The following is a 17882-nucleotide window of genomic DNA, read 5'->3' as shown; positions in this document are numbered from 1 at the left end:
ATTTACAACTCTTCCATCTACAGATCCCAAAGGGCATCATTCACTACACTGATTACTTATCTACACTCACCATGGACAATCTGTCCCTGGTTGTGGTGACCTTCATCCTCATCGCGGGATCTGCTCTCATTCTCCGCATCAGACATGATCCGCGTGAACCCCCTGTAGTCCACAACGGCATCCCGTTCATCGGCCATATGATCGGCTTCGTTCGGCATGGAATCGACTACTACGCGTTGCAGAGGTATGCGCCGTCCCCCTTACTACAAGCCTAATCTAACAGACCAGCGCAAAACACGGCCTCGAAGCCTTCACCATGGACGTGCTCTTCACCAAAATCTATGTCATCACCACCCCCAATCTAGTCATTGCTGCTCGCCGCCATCACCGCACCATGTCCTTTGAGCCCGCCATTACCGGCGCGGCGCGGCGCGTGACCGGGCTCAAAGGACGCGGGTTTGAGCTCCTCAGCGAGAAGCGCCCCGGGGGCGAGAACTTGCACGGGGACGTTGTGAACGCGATGCGCCCGGCTCTCGAGGGGGCGGGGCTGGACGGGATGAATGAGAAGGTGATTGGGTACTTGCTCAGCAGCGTCGACGACTTGCCGACCGCTGCGCCGTTTGATTTCCACGGTTGGTGTCGCTCGGCACTCACCGTCTCCAGTACGGATGCGGTGTATGGTCCGCTGAACCCGTACCGGTCCAAGGAACTGCAGGATGCGTTCTGGTATGTTTTCAGGCTGGTTTGTGACTAAAGCTAACTGGGTAGGGACTTTGAGGAGAATCTCGCGCTGCTGCTGATGGACGTCGTGCAAAAGGTCACAGCGCGCAAGGCATGGAAGGCACGGCAGCGGCTCGTCGCGGCGTTTCTCGATTATTACCGTGCTGGCGGGCATCTCGACTCGTCGCAGTTGACGTATGCGCGGTGGGAGACGCAGCAGAAGGGCGGCGCCACGCTGGAGGATATTGCCCGCCTGGAGGCGGCTGCTGCATTGGGGACCTTGTCGAACACTGTTCCGGCGATGTTCTGGTTCATGTTTGACATCTTCTCGCGTCCGGAGCTGCTGGAGGAATTGCGGGATGAAGTTTCTCAGCGTGCGGTCCGGGTTGACGCGCAGGGTGTGCACACCGTGGATCTCGCCGAGATCAAGGAGAAGTGTCCGCTGCTGATGTCTGCGTTCCAGGAGACGCTACGGCTACGCTCTAATACCGTTCCTATACGGATTATCTTTGAGGACACAATCCTGGATGACCGGTATCTTCTGAAAAAGGGAGGAATCCTGCAGATGCCCGCACACGCGATCAACCGCGACCGGGCAATCTGGGGCAGCGACGCGGACGAATATGACCCTCGTCGATTTGTCAAAATCAACCAGTCCGACAGCCGCAAGAAAGCCAACGGATTCCTGTCTTTTGGGACCTCCCCGCACGTTTGTCCGGGTAGACACTTTGCCACCGGGGAGATCCTGGCTCTGATTGCCATGCTTGTGCTTCGATATGACATTGTCCCTTTCGGCGGCGTGTGGAAAGAGCCCAGGACCAACAAATCGGCCGTTACGTCTTCGACAGGGCCTCCTGCGGAAGAATTCAAGGTGGTTGCTACAGTCAGAAAGGAGTATGAGGGGGTAAAATGGGCATTCCGTGTGACGGAGGGCAAGGGGAAGTACGGACTTATCATCGGGTAGCTGCTTGTCAGCCAGCTGGACTCATAGCATCTTAGCCAGCATGGGCTGCATGGCTCATTCAAGACAATGAAATATATTCCCAAAAAGGCTAGCGCTCGCATGTGATGCTGCCTAAACACTTGCGCTGCTTCCTGAATTCTCGTCAGTTCGATTGCACCAGCCTGTCTGGATATGTATCATCCAATAAAGGGATACTACAGGGAGCGCTCTGTATAACAGGACCAACAACAAGATGCCCCGGACTCTACGATCAAGCAGGCGTCACGTAGACTCCTGGCACACCACCGAAGCAAACACCCTGTCCCCAATTCAACCTGTCCGCTTCATCACACCACAAGCACGCTCAGATCACCCACAACAAAACATCGCGCTGCTTCCCCCAGACCAAACCCGCCTCCCGCACCTAACCACAAAAGGAATAACCCTCCTCCGGAAGAAACAATCCCGCCTACGCGCATCCGCATCCGCCACAAGGACGACCACAGCGGACTACGGTCCACCTGCCTTGCAAGCCCTCTCCTCAACCCTCATCTTCGCGCAGCACGAAGCAGGCACAGCAGTATGCATCCATCCCGCTGGATGGCTCCTCACCTGTGCACACTGCTTCGGCGAGACCGAGGCCGAGTGGCGCTCCAACAGCCGGAAATGGCTCCTCTATTTCACAGGACAAGCAGTCCTCGTCGAGTGTGTAGCCTGGGACGCGAGGCGCGACCTCGCTCTCGCTAGAATTACTGCGCTTGAATGCCTGACTCCGGCCACCTCCCAGAATTTAATCCCAATTTTCGCGTACGTACCACTAGCACCACCATCAGCTTCTCTCAGCTCCGAGATCCTCTGCATCGGACAGCCAGGCTCTGATGATTTGGAGTCGTTCGTCCCGCGAAAAACAGCCTACGATCTTATTGAGATTTCGGAAGGGCAATTGCGCGGGTTGATACCCGGTGCTGATCCGCATGACAACGAGGAGATTGGGGCGCTGAGGCACGATGCCTGGACGTACTGGGGTCATTCTGGGGCGCCTTTGCTCCGGCGGACTGATGGTGTGTTACTCGGGTTGCATTCATCGTGGGATGAGACTACGGCTATGAGGCATGGGGTGCCGATTGTTGCGGTTAGGGAGTTTCTCAGAAAGGAATTTCCTGGGGGTTGGGTAGAGGACCAGGGTGAAGAGGAGGAGAGAGAGGTGATTATAATTGATTGATCAACTTTTACTTGTGCATGGCATAATTGATGCTAGACACGGCTTGTATATACTGCCGTACTCGCATCGGGAAATATAGGAGTATAGGACCAAGCGGGCCAACTCCACCATCCCAACATTTTCACCGAGGGCCCCCATCCATTCCCGTTGGACCAATCAGATGAACTAAAAATATGAAATAAAGTTGCCCGCGGCCAGTCTAAGTTTAACTCGCTGTCAATCGAACTAATTGCGTCTGTCGTCTGTGCAGTCGGAGCCCATAACCCCGGACATACATTTTCATTTTTTCCCTGGTCAATTATCTTTCTGTTTCACTCTCAACTGACAGAGATGATACAAGTTCCCAGCGCAACAGGCGACCCTGAACGGCTTCGCGCCGACGGCGAGCTATTCGACAAAGATGCCGCGCTGGCGGTCGTCAGCGATGTAGCGATGGAGATCGACCCAGAGGTCGAGAAGCGCGTCCTGCGCAAGATCGACCTCTTCTTCATGCCAGCCATGCTGATCGGGTATGGACTGGTATACTGGGACAAGGCGATTCTCGGTAGCGCAACACTATTCAGCATGACGACCGACCTGCACCTGGTAGTCATCGACCACAGCACGACGCCCCCGTCAAAGGACACGTCCCGGCTCAGCTGGGCGACGTCCATTTTCTACTTTGGGATGCTGGCCGGTCTCTACCCGATGACCTTTTTCGTGCAGCGCTTCAAAATCCAGCATGTCTTTGGGCCGATCGTCATGCTGTGGGCTGTCACCTGTGCTGCTACCGCGGGGGTAACGACCTGGCAGGGGTTGTTTGTTCAGCGCTTCTTTCTAGGTAAGTTCATCCTTTCGCCACGCAGGGGTGATGAGGTCTAACAAAGCAGGCTTCGTGGAAAGTGTGGTCCCCACCGGCTTCATGACCATCGTCAGCGGGTACTACACGCAAAAAGAGCAGTCCCTGCGCCAGGCGTGGTGGTTCTCCGGCACCGGATGGTTCACCATCATCGGCGGCGCAATGAACTACGGCTTCGGACAGATCACCTCCGGCTCGCTGAAGCGCTGGCAGTACATCTACATCTTTGCCGGCGTGCTGACTTTCCTCTTTGGGATCTGGTGCTGCGCGATGCCCAACTCGCCCGTCTCGGCCTGGTTTCTTACGCAGGAAGAGCGCGTCGTCGCAGTCGAGCGCCTCCGCAGGGGCCAGACAGGCGTGCGCTGCCAGAAGATCAAGCTGTCCCAGATCAAAGAGTCCGCACTGGACCTGAAGATGTACCTGATTGCCATCATGATGGCTGCTGCGTAAGCCCCCTCCACCTTCCCCTCTACTGCAATGCAAAGCTAACCATGCAGCTACACAATCAACGGCGCAATCTCCGGCTTCGGCCCCCTCATCGTCTCCACCTTCGGCTACGACACCCTCGACTCGATTCTATTTCAGTTCCCCGTCGGCGGGATCTGCGTCATTTTCATCCCGTTGTGCGGGTACATCGCCTCGCGCGTGCCCAACACCCGCATCCCCATGCTCGTCGCCTGCTGTCTCCCCGTCATCGCGGGGTGCGCGCTCATCTGGAAGTCGACCTGGGGGTACCAGCCTGCCGCGCCGGTAGTCGGGTACGCGCTGACGGGGTTCTTCGGGCCGGTTGTGAGCCTGATCATCACGCTGGGGGCGAGCAACGTTGCGGGCGCGACCAAGAAGACCGTCATGGCGGCGACGGTGTTTGTGGCGTATACGGTGGGGAACATTATCGGGCCGCAGCTCGTCAAGACGCAGACTGTCCGACAACATTACCCCGAGCTGTGGACGGGGTTGATTATCTGCTACTGTGTTACGATTGTGGCGGCGGGGGCGCTGTATGTGGTTCTGTGGAGGGAGAATCGGCGGAGGGAGGGGATGGAGCTGGATGAGAGCCAGCGGGATAAAATGGCGTTTAACGATTTGACGGATAAGGAGAACCCGTTCTTTAGATATGTTTTATAACTTATGTCCACTATACTGTCTGTGCAGACAAAAATAAAGCTGTCTACTGACGAGGGAGGTAGACGCTCATCTCCAAACCCCCCTTATACGGCAGCGTCAAAGTACTAAACCCGCTCCCAGGGGCACGGACATACTCCAGCAGGTCTTTATATCCCTCCGCCGAGCTCAGTGTATTATCCGCCACCACGACAGCGCCATACCTCAGCTTCGGCTGGACGAGCTTCAGCGTGGGGAGCGCCATCGGCGTCCAGACTACGTTCATCAGTCACAGGCACACCGAGGATGAAAGAAGCTGAACCTACTATCAAGCAAAAGCATATCAACCCGCTCAGGAAGATCAGTCTTCAGTGTCTCCCGCAGATCACCCTCCCGGAGATCGATCACGCTACTGACTGCCTCCCCACACTCCGCCCAATGCTTGCGCGCCTGCTCCGCCTTGGCAGGCTCGTATTCCGTCGCGATGACAGTCCCTTTACCAGACGCCGCAGGAGCCGCAGCAAGATTATCCGCCACAGCCAGAGCGAGGTAGATGGTGCTCACGCCGTAGGAGGTACCCGCTTCGACGATGGAGGTTGCATTGAGGGTGCGGGCGAGCTGGTAGATGAAGTGGCACTTGTCTTGCTCGAGGGCGATGAATTTATCGCGCATAAGCGTGTGGAAGGTGTCGGCGGATGGGGTGGTGTAGGTTGCTCGCGGGATGGAGGATTCCTGGGTGGTTGATTCCGCGTGGAGGCGGTCCAGGAGGGAGAGGATGTGAGGGGGGTGGGATTGGAGGGTGGACATTTTGATTTGATGAGATGATGTTATCTGAATGGTGGAAAGAGTGATGAGATTGATAAAGTTATCTGATGGATTGGTATTTATGAGGGAGTGACTTGAGTGAGTCATTGTGGATAGGCTAATGCAGGAGGATACATGGGGATACGAAGAGTAAGACAGCCTCCACATGTGTTGCTACGTGCTCTCGTATTCATAGACCTCTACTGCAATCAAAGGATGAAGAAGAGACATTGGATTCGGGTAATCTCGTTTAGTCTGGAACAGTGCCTTGAATCGATACCATACTGGCAGGATGATCCCAGACTTCCACCTCTTCTATATTCGAGGATTTAAATCACCACAATCGATCATCAACACACGAGCAATAAGTCCCCCTGCCCTTAGTCTTCTTCGGCGCAATGCACACTCCGCGATCGAACCGCCGTTGCTGGCACTAGATTCATCAGCCTCATCCACATAGTATACGAACATTGGCACAAACATGATGATTACACTCCTGCGGATCATCCGGACAGCCATGGTGCCCGCCTCCATGATGATTCCCATCGTGGTGCCTGTGATGGCTCAAGCCGTTTACAAGTCCATCTGGGGAGAGGCTGGCGGCCAAAGGCACCAGGGCAAAAGTGGCGAGCAGCTTGATGAGGTTCATTTTGGAAGTGGTTGAAGTTGCTAGCTGGATGAGGTGAGGATTGAACTATTAATATGGCTGAGTGGTGGTCATCATGACATGTGTATGATGGATGGTAGCCACTGTTAATGACATCGCAATGACTGTTTAGGTTGACATGCCAGCTCCCTCCCTGTATTGTAGAGCCCGGAAGACCTCGAACTGCCTCGCGAGTTTGTTCCGTGGGATGAAGCGGTTGTACTTGAAAAAGAGGACGGCAGTGGTCGTCAAACATGAACGTTCGTCAAGAGCATTACTCTAAGGGTATCTATCTAATCATGAACCATCTTTTCCGTCGGTCTTTTCCGTTGGCGTCTCCTCCTTACAGTCCGAAATCGCCAAACTATCCCATTTCTCCAGAAACCGATCCATCGACACATCCCCCTCGCGCGCGGCCCCCTGCCGCACCGCCGTCACAAAGTTCGGGTAGAAGGTACTAAACGTATGCCGATCCTTACCCTCCCAGCTGCGCGTCTCAAAGTCCGTAAACAGGGCATCCGTCTCGGCAGGCAAGACGACCTGCATCTGGTTCGCCGAGAGCTGGATCATGCGCAGGATCCCCTTGGCCAGCGGGAAGCGGCGTGCAATGGCCCGCGCGACGATGCACAGCTCGATGAAGGCGGCGCGGTTGCGATGGTCGGGCGAATCGAGGGCCTCAAGGAGGGTGAACATGCCGATGCTGAGCCACTGGATGGTGGAGGGGGCCATGCGGCCGATGCCCCATTTGTCGCGATGGATGCCGATGAGATGGGCAATGCGAAGGGCGTTCTCGATGCAGATGTTGCGGGCGCTCTGGATGGTTTCGGGATCGAGGTGTTCATTGTTGGCTTTGAGGAGGCCGAAGATCTGCATTACGGTCGTGTGGTAGAAGAGGCTGCGTGGTCAGTGAGTGTAACTGTCCGCAAGGTTGGGATGGCTTACTGGAGACTAAGGGCGTGAGGAACGGTGGCGTTCTCGACCAAAAGACACTCCGGCATGTCTGCGTACCAGTCCTGCAATTTCTGGTAGATGTCATTGACGAAAGGGAGCATCTCGGCTCGAGGGATCCGGTCCTCTTCTTGGTAAAACGCGCGGGAAATCTCAACGGTGATGCAGGCGATCGCGCACCACCGGTTGAACACGCAGGAGATATGGCTGGGGACACCGGCGTCGGTCGAGCGCGGGTACGGTTGCCAGACATCGTCTTTATGTCGTTGATGGATGATCCGAGTAACGGGGGACTGCCGAGGAGGATGGATATCGAAATGCTTCATCAGAGATACGGACGCCGTTCTGGACAGTCAGCCGTCAGCCTCTTGAAATGGCCGGCAAGGGTCGGTAAGCATACGAAGCCATGCTGAAAATGCCCCAAAGGGTCCTGTCAATCGCCCTTCGTTCTTCTGCGTCTTCCATCGCGTGAGGAGGATGAGACGCAGCATACTCTTGGGCTCCCCGGGCGGCCAGATCCAAATAGACCCATCCCATTCGATCTTTGCCCATCAACGATGTTCTGATAATGTCAGCGCGAGTCATGTTTCCGCATCCGACGCGGCGACTTACCGAACGAATAGGATCATGAGCCCCTGGATAGTGGGCAGGCTGGGAGAGTCGCCTTCGTCTTCCCCGGCCTCGAACAGACGACGGGCCTCGTCGAAGAATTGGTCGCCTCGAGTGAGCATGTCGCCGGGAACGGTAAATACTTCTTCGTAGTCGGAGTAATACTGCACACCAGTCAGGAATGGCAAGTCGTTATTCGTGCGAGCTCAACATACACATGCTTCCGCGAGAATGGCATTGACCAGGAAAGGTGAGCAGAACCGGGAACCCAGCTTTCCTTCCTGCATATGCTTGATCAAACAGTCGGCATCCAGCCAGTTAAACCAGGGATACGTCCATGTTAACCACAACGAGACCAGATGCGACACCAGCTCGCTGTCGTCCGTCACCGCCGTCCACGGCTTCGCGGGAACCTTGTACACCGGGTCGTCGGCCAGCCGGTCGACCCGTAGGTAGCGCCATCCCAGGGGCGCAACGTCTGTCGTCTGGGAGAGTTGGCTTTGGATATCGCGTAATTCAGGCGTCGACTCCAACTCGTAGCGGGAAAACTGCTGCTCCAGGAACAGCTGGAGTTCGTCGAACGAGGCGTTACTGCGGATCAGATTCAACAGTTGCGAAACGCGGCGACTCTCACTGTCGCGCAGGGCGTTCACCAGTCGAGTCAACGTGTCGGCTACTTTCTCCAGCTTTGCCAGCTTGCGATCCATGGCGTTTTTCCGGCGCATATCGGACATTGCGTCAACCTCGCATTTGATGCCATGGCTGACGCAATGCTGACATGGAGGATCTCCACGACACTGTTACGGTGAGCTTGAGAATTCCACCCCGGGGAATAGTAAATATGCAAAAATGGAAAAGCGACTGACTTTTAACTTCTTTCGTTTACACGCCTTGCAAGCGGTGGTTTTGTGCTTTCGCGCAGGCACCAACTCGTCGGATGAGGCATTCCGTTTCAGAAGGCGACCTGGAGCAGGGGCGAGAGGACGAGAGGATGACTGATAATGCGAGTCGGACATAAAATCTCGCGTCAAAAGAAGGGGCCAGGTAAGAGAACCGGTCGAGAGAACGGCAAACGGGCCGGCAGGCGGGGGAAGAGGGTACTTCTGGGGATTTTATAGGACAGTTGGGTATGCCCTCATGTTTTGGATCTGACATCAAACACGCATGCTCGACAACCAATGAGACGGCACAAGGACATACTGGCGTCCCTGATATCCAAGGGACCGGGCATTTGTCCTCGTCCGATCGGAGAATATGGATACGTATGGATACGTATGGAGCATGGATTGCTTCAGACGAGGATCATATTATTATTTTCTGGGTGTTGTTGGGTGTTCCAGACCTGGTCAGGACAGTCGTATGCCACGTCCAATCAGCTGCTCCAGATTGCCCGGCAGTTATTTCCAACAATCAGGGCGCTTGTTTGCTTCTGCGGGTGCTGCTCTTCGGTCAGAGCTCGGCTTTCCCGGCTCAGGTGGGCTGTTTTGACGAGGGCTGATTGGTCCCTGTTCTGTGCGGTGCAGCTGAGGGAACCCGAATCTAGCCGGAACAGGAATGGGACCGTCTTCTCTTGCTTCTGCTTGGGGACCGCTGGAAATTATTCCCAGCCACTGGTGTTTAGTCTTACTCCGTACTTGCGTGCGTAGTTTCCGCGGATTCGCCCTTACAGTTGCAGTTAGGAGTTTAGAACTTACGAGAAGGTTACTCGTAGAAGCCTATAACCGACTATTTGAACCTTATGTGAAGCCTGATATGGACAAGAGACGGCATTACGGTGAACTACCGAGGAGTCACGGGTTAATCTACCTCTTGATAGAATAGCTGTCTGCTAGTATCTCTCTTTATACTTTCCAACAACCACTCTACCTAGCAAGGGCAGTTGCCACAGATCTACAGGATCCGGCAGTCTTGAACTTTGCTGATTACCACACCGTCGGTATCTCAAAGGGGTAGATGATGAACTGTGGGGCTCTACAATCAGAATCCGAGGCCGTGGCATTGTATCTACTCTGGTTTATGTGGATCCGACCTGGCAGTAATACTACTTACTGCCTACGCCTGATTGAGCAGAATGCGAACGCGACTGACCCCTTGCTCACACGACTATTACTAGCTTAATGATCATCAATTTTGGTCAATCAGAAGGTTAGTCGGTTCGTCCTACTAGATTCATCCAAGGATGACCATCTGCGCTACGACCTCGGTTAACTCTGAATGACACATCAATGCCTCAAGGAATTTGTTTCCGCCACTCCAAGACCCCAACGTCATGCATACTCATGTAGATAACTAGATAAAGATCTACTCCTCGTGCTCTCTTAGGAATAGCGCTGCATGTTCATCATCGCGTCGGACATTCCGGATTAGGAAGGAGGCAGGTATAACCACTAGTTCCAATGTGGTTAGTGCCCTTCCCATAGAAGCAGCTAACAAGAGAGTCGAGAAATTGAGCAGGTTACTTCCTGTTAGTAATGACCACTCGACTATCCACATAGAATCCATCGTTGGATGTCTCAATGCGAGCAACACCACACTAGCAGAGAACAGAGGACAATCACTACTACTATATTGTCAAAATGACCTCCTCCTGCTCCCTGGTGAAATAGACCCACCGCATCCAGTGATCGGGCCAAGATCTGCAGCTTGACATCACTTCTCCCCAGCAGTATCGCTCCCTCAACTTTTGGACCTTCCTCCAAGGGAGGTTTTCCGGCCCCCACGTAACACGCCAGACTCCATTTCTCCGCGGAGAAGTTGTCCCTGCTGCAGGATTCCAAACGTCCACATGGGCACTATCGTCCAGACTACTCGCACATGACTTTCCCTGCTTCACAGGGCATACAAATCATGGATCTCTTGCTACTTGCCATTTATGCCTCCAAACACTAGAGAATGCCCTCACCAGACTTGACAGCAGGAATATCACAACCCAATTTCCAGGCAGGAGAACGTTTCCCAACTTGATCCAAGGCGTCGAACATGATCAACATGGTCCCCGGCAGCGGCGGAAGCGCACCACCCTGCGATCGCAAGAATGGTTGGCGCCGCGCACTCGCTGCATACATGGGTAGCAGGATGGGATGCATGGATGCATGCGAATTGACAATCAGTTGTCAACAGAGAATTTGAGTCGTGGGTGCCAATTTACAAATGCGTCCATCGTTTCCTTCCACGAATGACGTCCCAGTAAACGGGAACTATCGATGCACTCCTCCCCGGCCGACTATCCCTATCCAGATAGTCTGACCAAGGGCAAGTGGCTCCGACCATACTCGAAGTTCACGAGCTTGGTGCGGACAGAGTGGTAAAGAAGTCCAACGAGAGGATGGGAAAACATGGGAGACAGGACCAGGAGCAGGAGCTTTAAAAGAGGAACAATGGCATGCTGAAAGATTTGCCGTGTCGTGAGCCAGGTTCTAGGGTAAAGCCGTACCTCCTTTCCGGGCGGTCCGTCGATACGTTTTCACTCTTCGGTGGGAGCGGAACGGGATGCGCTTTCTGTATGAGAGGCTACCACCACTGTTCAACATGCAGACCGGACACCATACTACAATTGCTATAATCCTGCAATTCTACCGCACTCTTTGTGCTAGACACAAACCATTGAGCGGTTTCTCTCAAGTCTCAACTGCTGAAGGAGAGTGCTGATGCCGTCATGGCGACGTTAAAGTCCAGTAAGCTGTCATTTGACGATTTCCAGGGGACATAACCGTTTCATCAGACCATCTCTAGGCTACACGACTAAGTTATACTGATATCTCGAAGAAGGTCATATCCAAGGTACCTCCATTACAAATATCCAGCGTATTCAAGGTTCTTGCTTGAGTCCCAACGCATTACTTTTGATTCGTCCATATGTCACCCTGTCTAGAGACATAGTTATAACACGAGGGAGTTCGTTCCTTGTAGGTATACCAGCATATTAGCTGGCCTCTGATCTGAAGCAGATCTGAGATAATCCTCTCTGCTCCTTAGACAGCGGACAATGGCTCAGGTCTATCCTCACCTCATATGCCTACCTTATACATGCACAAAATTATAGAACTAAGCACAAGGTCATTTACCTGAAACAGTTAGCGCAATTCCGGAGTTTATCTGGCGCCGCACACCGCTCACCTCATGATTGGCCATCAGCTCTACCGCCTTCCTGTCGAGAGATATTGCCCGTCTTCCGCTTCCGGCAAGAGGCCTCATCCGCCGCGACGGTTGTTTCAGCTCAATATCTTCCGCTGGTCTCTTGCAATTGACAGAGTCCAGATTGCGCATACTTATCAACCACGCGCCGCCACCACCCCACGCGCTACACTAGGTGAATTGACCCAGTACGGAAGACGTCCGTTATCCCAACTCACATCGCGCAGTGCTAACCACCGTCGCAGCAGAGCAGAGCACCATGAGAACTATGCGCAGCCACGACGAATTCACCCTCGACGTCGACACCGACGCCGCCGCCGACTTGACCGACGACCGGCGCAAACGGACCAAAACGACCCACGCCGCATCCCGCATCTGCTACGACTGGATGATCGTCTCGGGGAACTGCCACTACGCGCGCGACCGCGCCTCATTCACACACTACCGGGCGATGCCGCGCCGAACCCTCGTCAAGAACAACATCTTCAACCCGCACGAGGAGCTGGAGGTAGCCGGTGTAGGGACGGTCGAGCTACGCGTGTGCCGGACGGTGCGAGACGGGGGCGCTAGCTCGCATGTCCTCGTGCTGGAGGACGTGCTGCATATCCCTGAGGCGGTGTGTAATGGGTTCAACCCACTGCTGTATGGGAGTAGCATGTCGTGTAACATGGAGTATTGGGAGGGGGCGGATCGGCGCGGGGAGCCGGTTTGGTTTGCGGTGCCGTATGCTGGGGGTACGAGGCTGGTGCTTGCGGGGAGTCCCAGTGGGGAGACGGAGTTGATTCAGGGGAAGTATTATACGTTGAGTCTGTCGATTACGCCGCAGGAGAGGAGGGAGATTTTTGACGCGATGGCTTGTTGATACCTTCTGGACTCTGTATGTATGTATTTGTAGCAAACTATGTATATTATGTAGATGAATGATACCAGTTTCTGTAACTCTTATCCCGCGTAGTAATTGAGCATTGAGCATTGGGCATTGTACCTGCATTTCCCAGACGGCAATTGAAAGATGCTCAGCCTGTCAGTCCGTACTCAACTGAGTCGTATGTGGCGGCTGATGTGCATTAGTCTCGGCCTCGGACTCATCCCTCTGGCCATCTCACCGGGATAGCCCGTAGGGTCAAGGAAACGGAGCAATCCCAGTCGATATTGGTGGATAATCTGCCCCCTTTAGGATGCCCAGCAGTCGATCTTTCTGAGTTGCGGCATGCTGAAACGCGACGGGAACCTGTGCGGAGTAGCCTGGAATTTTTGGTTAGATCGTCATGGAGCAGATATGTGGGAGTCGCAACTTGAAGATGTATGAACAAACGCTGAATTTCTATCCGAATGAGAATACTTCAGTTGAGCAAGAATAAGTGATCAGGCTGAGGGGAAGAACGGGTGTTCGGACCGATGCCCGTGTTGGTTGGAGTTAGGTCAAGCGAATGAAGGCATTCATCTGTAATAGACAGGATCCAAGCGTCTTCCCCCAGTGTTCGCTTGTCCTGGTGGCGTTGTAGTTATCTAATACTTCCCACGAGATCCCAAGTACGATTAATGAAAAATAGATTGAAATCGATTCTAGTGCATCCTCCCCACGATATGGCACCAGTCCATGCTGGACCATGCATTGACCCTGCTAAGACCGACCAAACCAGTAACGTTTCCCAATTGGAGACGGATGAATTAAATTCGTCCACAGCCTGAATCCGTTGTAAGAGACTGACACTCAATGCGGGGTCCCCGGGCCTCGTCTAGAATCTAGATCAAACACTCCAAGAGTCGACAGTGTCTCATGCTCGATGTATGGCACAATTGGCATCGGAATGACGGCCAACATGGCAATATCCCGGCCAGTATGCAGTTCGTTCAAGACTCGGTCAGACTGTGTCTATATTAGTCTTAATTTCCACCATGTCAGGCACAGAACTCAGTCTGATGTCACTTGCCAGTGGTCACCTTGTCACCTAGACAGGCCTGGCTCAGGCTATAGCCAGAACCCCTGTCCACAATCTCGATCGAGTACAGGATACATTAAGTGAGCACACGCCCTCTGGCCACCTCCTGCCCCTACGACCTCTAGTCGTTTAAGGCGTAGCCATGCAGCGACTCAATAGCTACGACACACCGCGGGCGCTGTACTACCCGGATGATGCCCACATCCGGGGCATCAACAATGCCGCCCTGGCGATGGCAACCTTCCAGCAGAAGCCGAGACTGTGGAGCAAAAACATGTTCAAGGTATTCCTCTTCAGTTCGCTTCGTGACGAGAAAACTAAGGAGTAGTTATACTGGGCCATCGCGGTCGCCACGCTCAACTCATGCATCAACGGGTACGACGGCTCGCTTATGGGCTCCATCAACAGCTACAGCCAGTACCGGGAGTACTTTGGCTTCGATCCAGAAGCCGGCACGCCCTCCACGGGAATCGTGTACGCCATCTACACCATCGGGAATATCGTGGGGTCGTTCTGCGCTGGACCATTCACCGATTTCAGAGGTATTACCCCTTCATCTTGACCTGTCAAACGAAGCTAACAGGCGTAGGACGACGGGTGGGCATGGCACTCGGGGCCTCCTTCATCATCCTCGGCACCATCGTCCAAGCGACCTGCACCAACCTCGCCGGCTTCATGGCCGGCCGCTTCATCCTCGGCTTCGGGGTCGCGACCTCCGCCACCGCCGGCCCAGCCTACGTCTCCGAGATCGCGCACCCATCCTGGCGCGGCTCCCTGACAGGGCTGTACAACGTGCTGTGGTTCGCCGGCGGCATCCCGGGGACGTTCATCCCCTGGCGCACGAGCATGATCGAGGGGACGATGAGCTGGCGGATTCCCGTCTGGGTGCAGATGGTGTTTGCGGGGTTGGTGCTGGGGCTATGCTGGACTATTCCCGAGAGCCCCCGGTGGCTTGTGTCCCGCGACAAGCACGAGGAGGCAATCCGCGTGCTGGCCACGTACCACGGCGACGGCGACCGCAACGCCCCGCTCGTGCAGCTCGAGTACCGCGAGATGGTCGAGGATATCTCCAACACGGGGGCTGACAAGCGCTGGTGGGATTACCGCGAGCTGTTCAACTCGCCCGAGACGCGTTACCGCTCGATGCTGGTTATGTTTATGGGTATTCCCCTCTCCCCTCCCCTCCCCCAATCCACGTCATTTCTGATGATATGTAGCCTTCTTCGGACAATGGTCCGGCAACGGCCCCGTCTCATACTACTACCCGCAGATGCTCGCCGGCGCAGGAATAACCTCCAACTCCACCCGCCTACTGCTCCAAGGCCTGCAAAACGTCTGCCAGTTCATAGGCGCCATCTTCGGCGCACTACTAACCGACCGAATCGGACGGCGCGCGCAGCTCCTCACCTCCACCGCGCTGATGGTCCTCATCTTCAGCATCATAACGGCGCTGAACGCATCCAACGTCAAGACGCCCGAGGATACCGGGGTCGTCATCGCCAAGAGCGCAGTGGTCGCGCGCGCGCAGATCGCCATGATCTTCATCTTTGGGTTCGTGTATTCTGCCGGCTGGACGCCCAATCAGGCAATGTACCCCGTCGAGTGTCTGCGGTACGAGTCGCGGGCGAAAGGGATGGGGATGAGCAATTTCTTTATCAACATTGCGAATTTCTACAATACGTTTGTGACGGGGATTGCGTTCACCAGGGCCGGGTGGCGGTATTACCTGCTGTTTATCTTCTGGGATATGCTGGAGCTGGTGGTGATTTGGTTCTTGTTTGTGGAGACGTCGCGCCGCACGCTCGAGGAGTTGACTGCTATCTTTCAGTCGAGGAATCCGGTCCAGGCGTCGTTGGTGCGCGATGAGGTGTTGGTTCCGCAGGTGGAGCAGGAGGTCGAGATGAGGAGGAAGGATTATTATCGGAGGAAATATGATTTGACTTCATGAGATAAAATTATACGGGTCGTTGATTACAAATAATAAACAATAGGGGGTATACAAATAACAAGTATGTAAAGATCATCGCTCATTCCGTTCAATTATCGTCTCATGCACCACCTTGATCCCCTCCGTACTGGGCTGGCTCGACTCGTCCCAGTCCCTGACCGGGCTGGCCGTACAGGTCGGCGGCTGCTGCCGCGACGTCGGCAAGATCATCGCCTCGTCGTGCCACTGCGTGTCGGGGATGCTGAGCGGGTGCCGGAAGCGGCGCTTCTTGCTGTGGTGCGTCGAGTTCTCGCCGCGCTCGCCTTCGGATAGCGGGTAGGCTGGGTAGCTCTGCGACTGGCCCCTGGAACTGATGTACCAGCCTGCGCGGCGGGCGGCCCGGCGGAACAGGGGGTAGATCATGGGGGCGTTGCCGATGACCACGGCGACGAAGGTCTCGCGGCAAGCCCAGCTGCCTGCTTGGGAAGCACCGTTTGCGCCGGCCTAACGTGTTAGTTAGCCCAAGTCATAGTATTGAGAAAAAAGGCTTACTGTGACGATCAAGACGCAGCGGAGGATTCCGGCCGCCATGACGAAGATGCCGCCGGAGAAGAGGATGAAGAGTTCGAGTTTCTCGCGCCAGGGGAGCCGCGCTTTGAAGAGCATCTATGGATGTTAGCCGTCGGTGAGGACAGGGGGCGAGGAGCACGTACAGGTGTCGGAATGGTAATGAGATATACATCCGTCGCGACATTCAGCGTGACCGTCATGTAGACATCAATCGGCGAGATGGCGGGTTGGCAGCGGACTGACACGTCAGTATAAGCAAACCTTCAACAGAGGAGAACATACTGCCAGGATTAGGATAGATCTGCCAATTCTTGTGCATGGGATAGCAGCCAAACAGGATCGACAAGATCACAGTCAGATAGGTCACCCCGATGGCAACGTAGGCCACCCGCACCCGGATATGCATGTTGATCAGACCGGCCCTGGTCCGTCAGTATCCCATCTCCATAAAAGCGGGGAGACATACGTCAAGCGCGAGTAGAAGATGGCCATGCACGCCTTCAACAACCACAGCAAGGTCGTGTACAACGACCACCCCAGCACCTGCGTCTTGGATCCGCCTACTCGCAGTCTGAATTCCTCCGAGTCGGGCGAGAGGGCGGCGCGCTGGGCATCGGTCATGTAGTTGTTGGCCATTCCTTTCCACCAGGCACCGACGCAGTAGGCTGCGCCTGTTTCGAGGCCGTAGACCACCTCCATGTAGCATGTCAGTAGATGTCAATAGATGTCAATAGATGTCAGTAAAGGAGTGACAGGACATACTCCGGCCAGAGGCATCAGGTAATCATCGAGCTGGAAATTGTGGAATCCCACGGTTAAGATGCGAGCGACGATGCGAAGGATAATGACAACGATGGCGAGGGAGAGGAGAGTAAAGGCCTCGGTGGTGAAGCTGTCGCCCATGATGGCGCACGAGCTGTCTCAGCTATCTCCAGGTACGAACAAAGGAATGAACGTTCGTCAGGGGACAGTAAATGAATGACTGACCTTGATAGCCCCTCAGGGGGAGGGGGGAAGAAACAAGGAAGATATAGATGGAGTACTCCGTACAGCACATTCAAATCCCGACTAATCCGCCACAGACGATGTGTAGAAAGACTACTTGCAAGGCTGAACAGTTCCTTGATTGATAGACTTCGAGTCATGCCAATCCCTGACAGAACGGCGAGCCATCATTCGGGGGGACCATCTACTTGCCATGATTACTGGTGTCCACATGCTTATGCACTGTTCAGGACGAGGTCGCGAACGGTTGTCTGATTCTTTGTCCACTTGAGACACACTAGGATCCTGGTCAGCGGCCATGTGGAGACGCAGCTGTTCTTCAGCCATCAAGACCCATATTTGCAGCGAACGATATGTGGTATTTCGTGTTGAGGATCGGCGGGGTCATGGAGCATCGGCGAAGTGACAGCACTAATAATATGACTAGACTACTGCAGAGGTAGCCGAGAAAGCCGTCCGAGTAGAAGCACCG

General features: G+C 54.6%; 8 protein-coding genes across 8 annotated transcripts; 5 read left to right on the top strand and 3 right to left on the bottom strand.

Moving 5' to 3' along the window:
• Window positions 1–71: 71 nt before the first annotated feature.
• Window positions 72–1684, top strand: ALT_1188 (cytochrome P450; the record flags this gene model as incomplete). The annotated part of the gene is made up of 3 exons (XM_033561439.2): window positions 72–244; window positions 289–726; window positions 769–1684. 3 exons carry the CDS (start codon window positions 72–74, stop codon window positions 1682–1684), a joined length of 1527 nt encoding a protein of 508 aa, XP_033417330.2.
• A 232-nt stretch (window positions 1685–1916) lies between these two features.
• ALT_1187 (S1 family peptidase) lies at window positions 1917–2885 on the top strand (the record flags this gene model as incomplete). The annotated part of the gene is made up of 1 exon (XM_033561440.2): window positions 1917–2885. The coding sequence occupies one exon, from the start codon at window positions 1917–1919 to the stop codon at window positions 2883–2885; it is 969 nt and encodes a 322-aa protein (XP_033417331.2).
• Window positions 2886–3215: 330 nt separating this feature from the next.
• ALT_1186 (putative MFS transporter) lies at window positions 3216–4848 on the top strand (the record flags this gene model as incomplete). The annotated part of the gene is made up of 3 exons (XM_033561441.2): window positions 3216–3705; window positions 3755–4169; window positions 4221–4848. The coding sequence occupies 3 exons, from the start codon at window positions 3216–3218 to the stop codon at window positions 4846–4848; spliced, it is 1533 nt and encodes a 510-aa protein (XP_033417332.2).
• A 43-nt stretch (window positions 4849–4891) lies between these two features.
• Window positions 4892–5631, bottom strand: ALT_1185 (O-methyltransferase; the record flags this gene model as incomplete). The annotated part of the gene is made up of 2 exons (XM_033561442.2): window positions 4892–5100; window positions 5151–5631. 2 exons carry the CDS (start codon window positions 5629–5631, stop codon window positions 4892–4894), a joined length of 690 nt encoding a protein of 229 aa, XP_033417333.2.
• Window positions 5632–6571: 940 nt separating this feature from the next.
• Window positions 6572–10917, bottom strand: ALT_1184 (Zn(II)2Cys6 transcription factor; the record flags this gene model as incomplete). The annotated part of the gene is made up of 8 exons (XM_089599105.1): window positions 6572–7169; window positions 7217–7567; window positions 7623–7784; window positions 7835–7995; window positions 8047–8628; window positions 8698–8934; window positions 10444–10594; window positions 10718–10917. The coding sequence occupies 8 exons, from the start codon at window positions 10915–10917 to the stop codon at window positions 6572–6574; spliced, it is 2442 nt and encodes an 813-aa protein (XP_089456769.1).
• A 1033-nt stretch (window positions 10918–11950) lies between these two features.
• ALT_1183 (uncharacterized protein) lies at window positions 11951–12827 on the top strand (the record flags this gene model as incomplete). The annotated part of the gene is made up of 2 exons (XM_033561444.2): window positions 11951–12140; window positions 12193–12827. The coding sequence occupies 2 exons, from the start codon at window positions 11951–11953 to the stop codon at window positions 12825–12827; spliced, it is 825 nt and encodes a 274-aa protein (XP_033417335.2).
• Window positions 12828–14050: 1223 nt separating this feature from the next.
• Window positions 14051–15856, top strand: ALT_1182 (putative MFS lactose permease; the record flags this gene model as incomplete). The annotated part of the gene is made up of 4 exons (XM_033561445.2): window positions 14051–14191; window positions 14237–14450; window positions 14498–15070; window positions 15126–15856. 4 exons carry the CDS (start codon window positions 14051–14053, stop codon window positions 15854–15856), a joined length of 1659 nt encoding a protein of 552 aa, XP_033417336.1.
• Window positions 15857–15928: 72 nt separating this feature from the next.
• Window positions 15929–17308, bottom strand: ALT_1181 (uncharacterized protein; the record flags this gene model as incomplete). The annotated part of the gene is made up of 6 exons (XM_033561446.2): window positions 15929–16339; window positions 16388–16501; window positions 16549–16643; window positions 16688–16827; window positions 16872–17098; window positions 17168–17308. The coding sequence occupies 6 exons, from the start codon at window positions 17306–17308 to the stop codon at window positions 15929–15931; spliced, it is 1128 nt and encodes a 375-aa protein (XP_033417337.2).
• Between the last annotated feature and the right edge of the window lie 574 nt (window positions 17309–17882).

The sequence above is a fragment of the Aspergillus lentulus genome (genome assembly GCF_001445615.1).
Source record: "Aspergillus lentulus DNA, contig: Alt01, strain: IFM 54703, whole genome shotgun sequence".
In the NCBI taxonomy this organism is placed as follows: domain Eukaryota; kingdom Fungi; phylum Ascomycota; class Eurotiomycetes; order Eurotiales; family Aspergillaceae; genus Aspergillus; species Aspergillus lentulus.
The sequence above is the reverse complement of the archived record's forward strand: the minus strand, read 5'-3'. Positions and strand labels throughout refer to the sequence as shown.